Genomic DNA, 9,761 nt, shown 5'->3' with positions numbered 1-9,761 from the left:
AAAAAAAAAAAAAAAAAAAAATTACTGTCTGACAGCTACATCTTATTCTATTAGTACGTTTTAATTAGAACATGAGCAAGAAATGCATAATGAATATTCATGATCAGGGTTATTAAAATGCATAATTAATCTGTGGGGTTTTTAATAACTGTATTAATGGAGGGGGGAGGTAGTCCCTATTTTTGTAGTTTCTGAATTGGGAAGTGTGCCTTCAAGTAGGTGACAGTTTTTCTTATTTTAAAATTAAATTGGCTTAGAACAGCTGTGTGCACATGTGTATGTATGCGTGTGCATATATAGGCTATGACATGAAAGCCTGTAGTAAAAGACCATTATTACGGTTGTAAGTTAAGGAAACATTAGAATAAGTTGTCGCATGCGCGTGTGTATGTGTGTGTACATTGTGATATGGTCCTTGTTAGCACGATTGTTGGGGGGTTTTTCCACAGGGCTGCAGCCTCATTCAGTAGCCCTGGTCTGGGGATGAATTGGGGTTGTCTAGTGAAGGAGACTTACCTGTAGGACCCTGCCTCATTTGTCATAGAAGTTGGACGGCACATACTGAACCGTGATGGGAGATGGCAGGAAGATAGTCTCCTGGTTAAGGCAGGTGAGGGCTTCCCCGTGGAATGGATTCTCTCCCTGTTTCTTCTACAGAGGGGTCACTTAAAGCAAACTGTTTATGTGTGGTCCCTAGTTGTGTGATTTCTTCATGTCTGCCTTGAGATCCTGGGGTGAAATTTGTAGAAGGGCTTAGTCTCCCCAGCTACAACTGGAGCTGTGCTTTGAACATGGGGAGAGCTGTACACTGAAAACAGGAAGTCCTCTGGGTCTCAGATTGGCTGCACCTTAATCTCTGCTCCCCGTCTATAAAATGGGGATAGATAAGGGTGCTCCCTCTCCTTACAGGGTGCGGAGAACATGTGCCAATGTCTCTGAAGGTCTTGAATACTAAAGTACCATGGAAAAGCTCATGAACAAATGAGCCATTGTGTCCTGAGAGTTGGGATAGTGTGAAGTGAGTGCAGCATGGAGGAACGCACTGAACAGGGAGGAGGGAAGCAAACCTTGGGCAGCTGCTCATGGGGAGAGCGCTGTCCTTTCATTGCACGTGCTGAGGCAGGGGTTTGGTGGAAGAAAAGCTTATACACTCAATGACACCAAATCAGGGTTCTGGGCTGCCGCCGTGCTGGTGTTTCCTAACTTTTGAGTGCTTGACTTCACAATCTTACTATTCCTCTAACGACTTCTTTGTGTGCGATCTCTCTCTTAAAAGCTTGGAGAAAATATGCCACGTGGCAGCATCTTGTCCCCCCCTTATGAATCATTAGGCGGATAGGATCTTTGCATCCATCACACTGACTTTGAATCCCAGAATCATAGACATCGAGGGTTGGAAGAGACCTCAGGGGGTCATATCTAGTCCGAGTCCCTGCTCAAAGCAAGATCATCCCAGCCCAGGCTTTGTCTAGCTGGATCTTTAAAACCTCCAAGGATGGAGATTCCACATCCTCTCTGGATAACCTGTTCCAGTGCTTCACCATCCTCCTTGAGAAAGTTTTCCTGCATATCTAACCTAAACTTCCCTTGCTGCAACTTGAGCCCATTGCTCCTTGTTCCGTCATCTGCCACCACCGAACAGTTTAGTTCCATCATCTTTGAACCCCCCTTCAAGGGCTTGAAGGGATGGTATTCAATCTCCCTTTAGTCTTCTCTTCTGCAGACTAAATGAGCCCAGTTCTCTCAGCCTCTCAAGTCATATACCTTAGCTCCCTAACCATTTTTGTTGCCCTCCACTAAACTCCAGTTCATCCACACCCTTTCTGTAGTGGGGGGCTCAAAACTGGACACAGGACTCTAGATGTAGCCTCACCGGTGCTGAATAAAGGAGAATAATCACTTCCCTCAATCTGCTGGCAACTCTCCTCCTAATGCAGCCCAGGATGCCATTAACCTTCTTGGCAACAAGGGCACACTGTTGGCTCTTATTCAGCTTATTGTCTGCTGTAACCTCCAGGTCCTTTTCTACTGTCTTAGTTAGCTGAGTGACTAGAAGCTGTAGGAGACTGTTTTCCTGGATGGGCACCATCACCAGAGGGAGGTGGAAGAATTTTTGCTCTCAACAGACATCTGTGAAACCCTCCAACAGAGGCATAGTTGGGTCCCTCTCTCTCCAGAGCCTGGGGTGGCACCTGAGGGGCATACGCTTGTAGTGCAAGCATGCCAAAGATGCGGACTGCGGGCTGGATCCACCCTGCAGAGCCTCATCCAGCCCCTGGTGCTGCTTCTGGGTCTGGAGTTGACTAAAACATCAAGCACGGCATGCGCCACAAGCTGCTTGTCTTGGCTGCAGCAGGATGTGCATCACGTGGTGCTTGTCTCCAGCCACTCTGGCACTCATGCTGCCTGTGACACCCACTCCGGAGCAGGTGCAGAGTGGGTCCCAGGCCGGCCAGAGCAAGCAGTGTATGCATTGGGCCCATATGGGGAGGGAGCTGCAAGTCTGTGGGCCTGATCCAGCCCTGGGGTCCATGGCCTGATGAGTTTGACACCCCTGTTCTAGTGGGTGTGCAGTCTTCTGCCCTGTCTCCTCTGCCTGCTCTCTTTCTCATTATGTTTCCAGGTGTTGTGACGAGTGTCCTATCCCAGCAGCTTCTAGTTTCTGGGCTTGCTCTTGGTCTTGTTCTTTCTCCCTTCTGTTTGTCCGACCAGCCCCAATTCCCATTCTCCCCTAACTCCTCGGCTAGTTTTTCTCTCTCCCTGCCCTACTAGCTTCCAGTCCTACACCCTTTCTGCTGGGAGAAGGGAAGCTTCAGCAGGGGAAACTTGTGTTGGAGATCAGGAGGAACTTTTGGACGAGGAGGGCGGTCAAGTGTTGGGACAGGCTTCCTGGAGAAGCTGTGGAATCTGCATCCCTTGAAGTTTTCAAGAGGGGGTTGGACAGGCACTTAACTGGGATGCTTCAGTCAGGGGGTGATCTTGCCTTGAATGAGGAGCTGGACTAGATAACCCTATGGGGCCCCTTTCAGCCCTACTTTCCAATGCTCTTAATAATGCAACTTCAACAGCATTCACTTGCAGTGCACCTTGGCAGTGGCCTGGCTGCCTTGCATGGATCTGTGCCTGGACAGCTTTTAACGTCCCTTTCATATGCTTGTTTGCTGTGCTGAAATGTGACCACTGCTGCTCTCCTCCCCAAGCAGCATGCTCCAAAGCTGATTAACAGGGTTGGGCTTTCTGTCCCCATTCTGAGGAGGCCGGAGTGAAGAAGAGGGGAGGGCAAATCCCAGGCTGTGTATTGAGAGGGGACGGGCTGATATCCCCAGCTGTTGCTCCCATCCACGGAGCATCTGAAAATCTCCAAGGCTTTGTGTCCAGTTGAGCAGGCTGATGTAACAGAGCATCATTTGGACCCCAGCCTTTTAATATACCCCAAGCATGTGGAGAAGATTGCTCCCAGAAGTGTTGAAGGCATTCACGTTGCCATTGGAACCGCCTTCCCAGTGAGCAGCAGCAACCACTGCCAGTGTCATGAGGCTCTCCTCTTCCACTCATGCCCATGGGTGCAGTGCCAGGACAGCCAGCCACCATTCAGCTGTGGTGATGGGACACGTCAGCTAGGATAGGGGCTTGTGTGACATGTAAGGCCAGTTTATGAGACCTTGAGGTACTGAGACTTGAGGGGCTGCAAGCCAAGGGCAGAGCCACTTGCCCAGTGATCCCAGCAGCATGTCGAGAAGGTGCAGGACCAGGATGTAGGACTGCGAGTTGCTGGTAGACTACCCCGCGGTTGCCTCCTGCTACTCCATGCATTCCCACAATGCTCCAGCTCTTCCTGTGAGCAGAACTAAGCAAACGCCCTCGCTTGCACCCCCAGTGCTTGCACTGTGTGACATGGGTAGTGTGAAACTGTGTCTGTGTGTGAGATCAAGTTGGTGGTGCTGCTTTGACTTGACAGGAGGACCCATCAGTCCTGTAACTTAGTAGTTCACGAAGAGGATTATTCCCAGGAGGGGGAGATTTCGGCCCCTCTGCTACATTTTCAGTAACTGACTTGCAGTTACCAGAGGGATCCTGCCTGGTGGTTGGGGAATGCTTTGCAGGTGGCTTGGCTTTGAAGGGTTCTGAGCTTCCCTGGGCAGCTCGAGATTACGACCGACCCCTTCTCCCACAGTCTCTTCCGACTCCCAGGCAACCCTGAGATCCTTCAAGACACTGCTTTTCAGTGCAAGGCATAGACAGGCAGCAAGAGGACAGTGCCACTAACCCCGAGAAACTAGTGCTGTGTGACCTGTCCCTGGAAAGGGTGGCTGACCAGGTGCTGTTCGCAGTGGCTCAGTTGCGCACTGTTCAGTGCTTTGGCCTGGGTGCAGCACAGCGTGTGAGAGAGGAGGGCACGATCTTTGCCGCTGGCTCAGTCCACAGCTCTGTCCAGCTGACCTTTCTGCCAAAACATCTGCTCCCTGCCTCTGTGCGCCCAGAGAAGCTTCTGTCCCCTACGGAGTTTAGAAAATATGACGGTGGTAAGATAGGAAGACCAAGGATGTTGTTTTCAATGTGCCAACATTGGCTCCCCCAGTGCAAGAAGTGCCTGGCCCATTTGACAGACTCCAGTGCCGTGCTGTGCTGAGTGTAGCTCTGAAGTGAGATGGCTGGGAGACGGAGACTCTGCTTTTGCCCTGCCACTCATCTACTTTGCCACCTTAAGCATTCGCTTCCTCTTTCTTTGTTTGTCTGGTCTTCTCTGGCCTGTGATTTCTTCAAGATGGGGATGCTCTCGGCTGACGTGCCTGCGCGAGGCCTAGGAAATGGGGCCTCGTTTGCGTAGAGGCAGCCGTGCTAGTGCCGTGTATGCTTGCAGCCCTGTCCTGGCCCTGACGCTTGGTGGCTGGGGTGAGGGCGCTGAACTGGGAGGGTGTGTGGTGTCTCGCAGGACTTGCCCTCCCCGTGTAAGAGAGGAACGTGCCAAGGATGCGTTGGGCCTGAGCCATTGTTTGGAGCTTCACCCCGACTGTCCAAATGCTTTGAAAGTGCTTGAGAAACCAAACTGAACAGAGCAAGCGTTTCTGTCTCCTGATCTCTATTGGTGTTTGCAGGGTATGCAGATGAATTGCTTTAGAAAAACACATTAGCAAAGCAAAAGTTTATTCTAGGAAGTAGGAGGTGGGAGAATTGGCAGTAATTCTCCCTAGTATCCAAGGTATTATTAGAGGCTTATCCCTGCTCTGCACAGTAATCACATTGGAAATTTTTGATTAGAAAACAAAATCTAAATGAGAAGTATGAATATTCATTAGGTGTGGAGATTAATATGCATAATTATGCAAATTAGACAGCAATTAAACACCAATTCTCTGGGGAAATGATTAACACAAAGGCACAGAAATAGAAGGATGTAATTTGAAAGAAGTTTCTGGTTAAATGAACAGTAAGGGGAGCGGAGGAGACAAATATATGGCGTGTTTGCCATAATAATAAGCTTTGCTAAAATGAAATTGGTGTGAGCTCTGAACCTCTTAAAGCCCCCTACCTCTCTTCCTCATACACATGCCTTGTTTTCTCTAATCTGTTTTTATGGTCATTCTCACTGAAGGGTATAAAGTTACCTCTTAGTAAAAAGAAATAATGCGTAAGGCCATATAGACATGTTTGTAGCTGGCTTGTAACTTGTATTGTAAGAGGAGAGGGCACCTGCATCCAGGAAGTCTTACCTGGAGCCTAACTGAACAAAAGCTACTAGCCTTCCTGTAACCTGGCTGGCTGGGGTGTTGAGGTCTTGGGTAACATTTAGTTCTTCCTGTTCAAACTGTGCAGTACAGTACATCTCTCAGCATTCAAAGCAACATGCACTTAAAGCAAAAGTTAGAAGGCAAGGGATGGTATCATGTTCAGAAAATATCCAGTCCTACTCCAGTAAAAGCATTCTCACCTACCCTGTAAGTTTAAGTGCATGTCTGCCGTGGACTACGGAGCTGCTGTTTATTGTGAAGTGTTTGCTGCAGTCTCCTGTGTTGCTGTCCTTCTCAGACTGATGCATATGCTGCAGCTTTGAAGTGTGAGAAGGTAAAAAAACATTGGGTGTTTTTGGTTTTTTGGGGTTTTTTTTCAGTTGTGGAAGGGGCTAGGAAGGGAGTGTATTCTCAGCCACTTTAGATGAATGTACATCTTTAACGACAAGATTTTTTGAAGCGGGAGCACAGATCAAATGCAAGGTTTGAAACTGTAAAATTGGAGTTAATGAGTGAATATGAGAATCTTAAAAAGCCAGTGATTTATAGAAAAACATTGCCATCTGCATGTACTGGCTGCTGGGGTGGTGCAACTGTTCCAGAGTGTGTATTTGTTGGAAATGTAATGTAATATATATAAAATAAAAATAGATAACCGCGTTCATAAACAGCAACAATGTGATTGCTAAACAGTTCCAGGAGCAGCCGCAGTGGCTTTCTTATGCTGCCCTGCTGTGAGTGGAGTGATACAGGCAATATTTAAACCTAGTGTGAACAACTAGACTGGAATTTCCTTGGAAATTAAGAAAATGTAGTAGCCCACCTTGTGGAGTCTGTGGGACTTGTGCACCTAAATCTCCTGGGTACTTTTGAAAGTCACCCTCTGAGCAACCAATTCCCATTGAAATTCAGTGGGATTACGGACAGTTAAATTTCAGAGCTCCAGTTTTCATAGGGGGCTATTTGCTGAACTTTTATGGCAAATCCAGAATGTATTCTGCCTGTTTAAAACATGGGTGCAAATCTTTGGACCAAAGCAACGCTGTTTTGTTTTCCTTGATCTGTCTGAGCTCCCAAGTCCTGGCATTACCTGTTTCGTCTTACAATTTAAGAGTAACTCGCCAAATCTCCTCCTCCCGTTCAAGGAAGCATAAATAAATATGATCTCTGTTTTAAATGAAAGGTGGCTTGTGTCTTGTGGTTCCTTTGTGGCATTCCTGGGTTCACAGACATCCCTCTCTTTGCAGCATAATTCCTTAGGTATGAGCCTTGAATCCAATCTGGCATCACCCATCGTATATATTAACCCAGTCCATCACAAGGCCTGCATGGCGGTACAAGGTTTAGGCCTTATCCATATAGGGAAGAGTTTTATCATTAACCTCCATGTGATTTAAATACAGTAGTTAGACTGGAAAGTTCCTCTGTGTGGACACACTTAATCCGGTACAAGGGAGCTTTATATGTCCCTTGAGAGAGTGTTTAAGCAAAGTCAGATCCCACTGTCCCATGCTAACATACTGTCCACACAAGGCTGTCCTCCTATAAATGTCTCTGTTTAGAGAAGAAAGTAGTTTGACATCCATACTTACCAATAAGTATTTGCTTTGAAGTTCTCCAAATAATCCGTCAGCTGAAATGGAGAAGGGGGAGGACTGGCTGCGCTGAGTGGAAATGGTTTATTAATGAAAATATTGTTTTGTTTGTAGAAGGAAGAGTTAATTTTGCAAGGACACCTTTGAGGGTTTGCTGATAAAGCAAAAGTAACCTTTGTTCTTCCTGTTTTTCGGTAGGTTTGGATGAAAGACCGGGATCAGGTTCCTGGGGAACGGGAGATCAAAACAGCTCCACGTTTGACCAAGGAAGGGTAAGGACGAAGTATAAACAGTGACCTCAAACAAAAATAAACAGGGTCTGCATGATGGTGTTATTTGTGCCCCAGTCAGTTTTAACCCTGAAAACCCATTTTTGTCACATTTTAGAATCACGGGTGTCAAACGCATTGGGCCCTGTGGGCTGGATGAGTGGCATTGGGCTGGTCTTCAGATTGGATTGGGCCTGCAGGCTGACCTTGCACAGTGCCATGGGCAGCTGGCAGCATGTGCGTAGGACCAACCCCACCTTCCCTGTGCAGTATGCAGGGTGGTCTGGAGCGTGGGTACAATCCAAGACCCCTGGGCAGCACTGGAGGACAGATTATAGGGCTCCATCCGGCCCATGGGCCATGTCATTGACACTCCTGCTTTTAGGTGGAGTTTCTGTGCTCCCTTCACCCCTCAATTGAATTCCACAGTGATACTAGATGAACATCTGCTTGTTTCTCTCCGATACGGTTGTTGATCTTGTCATAAGGTCCTGCCAGGGAGATGTTTTTAGCAGCCACCTTGCAAGCCTGTAGGCTGCACCTGTCAGTGCTGCCTTTACTTGTCTAGGCAATTTGCCCTCTATTCCATGCTTGGGCTTGTGTTCAGTCTGAAGCGCGCCAGAGTGCTTTGTGGCAGGCAGTGAGGCGTCGGGGCGTGCAGAACTGAAGCAGCAGTGAGGCTCGGAGTCAGGCAGTGCTAGCTGGGTCTGTCTAGTGAGGTTCGCCATTCGCATCACTCAGTGCTACTCGCCTCCCATATCTCCTCTGACCTCCTAATGATAAAGACTAAACGTGGACCCTAAGTCTTGCACAAGCAGCAGCCAGGCTTAGAGCTCGATTGGGCTAGACAGCAAACCAGACCACCGCTGGTCTTTAGAGCTGTGGAACAGCTGGGCATGTGAGCAGACTTGGGTCGTTAGGTGTGGAGGATACCTCCACGAGACAGCTCCTCGTGGTGCATGTTGAACATCTCGCATAGCCCAGCTCTTTGACTCTCATGATGACTGTTCCTCATCGCTGAGAGGCTGGAGGTGCCTGTATGATAGCTGGCTCTCAGGGGTTCGGCGCATCAGGCTGACATAAAGCTGGCACGGAGGGAGTGGAAAGCAGCTGGGGGAAGGAGGAAGAGAACTGGAAGTGTTCTTGAAGGGAAGGAATTGAGGCTGTGACAGCACATAACTGGGGCCTGAGGAGGGGAAGAGAGAAAAGACATTAACTTAATTGAAATGGTGTTTTTTGACAGATGCTCATGTTTTAATGGGTTTATATGTTTCATTTGCACAATGGCACCATTCCCTTCCCTTAGGTCAGTGATGAAACAGGCGCTGCATCATTTCTCATTTTTATAGGCTGCTTCTCTTCCTGCTCCCCTCCCCTCCCCTCATCCCACGCTCCTGATTTTTGGGATGGGGTGAATTGCATGGCCAGTTGCTACAGGAGACATGCCCAGTTGCTACAGGAGACATGCCTCAGTGAAGATTGCCAAGTGCCAGGCTACTCCAGGACAGGCATAAATCTGGGTGACAGCTTTCCATATGGAAGAGTGTGTGCTGCTCCTTTGGTTTTGTGCCATTTTTCCCCACCAAGAGACCCCGTCCCTTGGAGAAATCTGGTCACCGTGCAGCAGGACTATCCTGCTGTCCCTATGAGTGGGAAGTGTAAGTAGTAGGATTGGACAGCCTGTTGTATTCATGTCCTGCCTCTTGAGAAATCAGTGTCTGGGGCCAGGTATAAGCCTGACTGACTTGAGAGTTAGCGGACCTTTGTTAAAATAAAATATAGCCATCTGCTTCCTCGGGTCAGAGATTGTGGTTCCGTGTCTTGATCTTAATCCCAGGATCTAACCTGGCCATTTCCTGTGCAGTAGCAGACCAGATGCCTGTGCATGCGCACACACCACAAATGGTGCTTTTTGTAATTGAGGGAGCAGCAGCTTGAAATTCAGACCCCAGTATTGTCTTGGTCCCTTCTTTCAAGTTAAACCAAATATATATTTTTAAAAACAAAAAAGGGGAGGGTGGGGGGGTCAAGTTGCACTTTTTGTCATCGTCTTGTTAATGGGGTAGTTTTCTCTTATCTCTTCTGCCTCAGAAGAGCAACACTAATCCAGTCTATATTCTTACAACAGAAGTTCTCTGGCAATTTTTTTGTGTTAATGTCTTTCAACT

General features: G+C 48.0%; 1 protein-coding gene across 10 annotated transcripts in view; it reads left to right on the top strand.

Moving 5' to 3' along the window:
* TCF3 (transcription factor 3) overlaps positions 1-9,761 on the top strand; it is a 130,332-nt gene that overhangs the window by 57,592 nt on the left and 62,979 nt on the right. For all 10 annotated transcript variants that reach the window (XM_019513297.1, XM_019513292.1, XM_019513294.1 and 7 more), the window contains exon 4: positions 7,523-7,596. In XM_019513297.1, coding sequence (XP_019368842.1) covers positions 7,523-7,596 — 74 coding nt within the window. The remainder of the gene's footprint in view (positions 1-7,522; positions 7,597-9,761) is intronic.

Source organism: Gavialis gangeticus, unplaced genomic scaffold (genome assembly GCF_001723915.1).
Source record: "Gavialis gangeticus isolate Ggan-Ray unplaced genomic scaffold, GavGan_comp1, whole genome shotgun sequence".
Taxonomy (NCBI): Eukaryota; Metazoa; Chordata; order Crocodylia; family Gavialidae; genus Gavialis; species Gavialis gangeticus.
The sequence above is the reverse complement of the archived record's forward strand: the minus strand, read 5'-3'. Positions and strand labels throughout refer to the sequence as shown.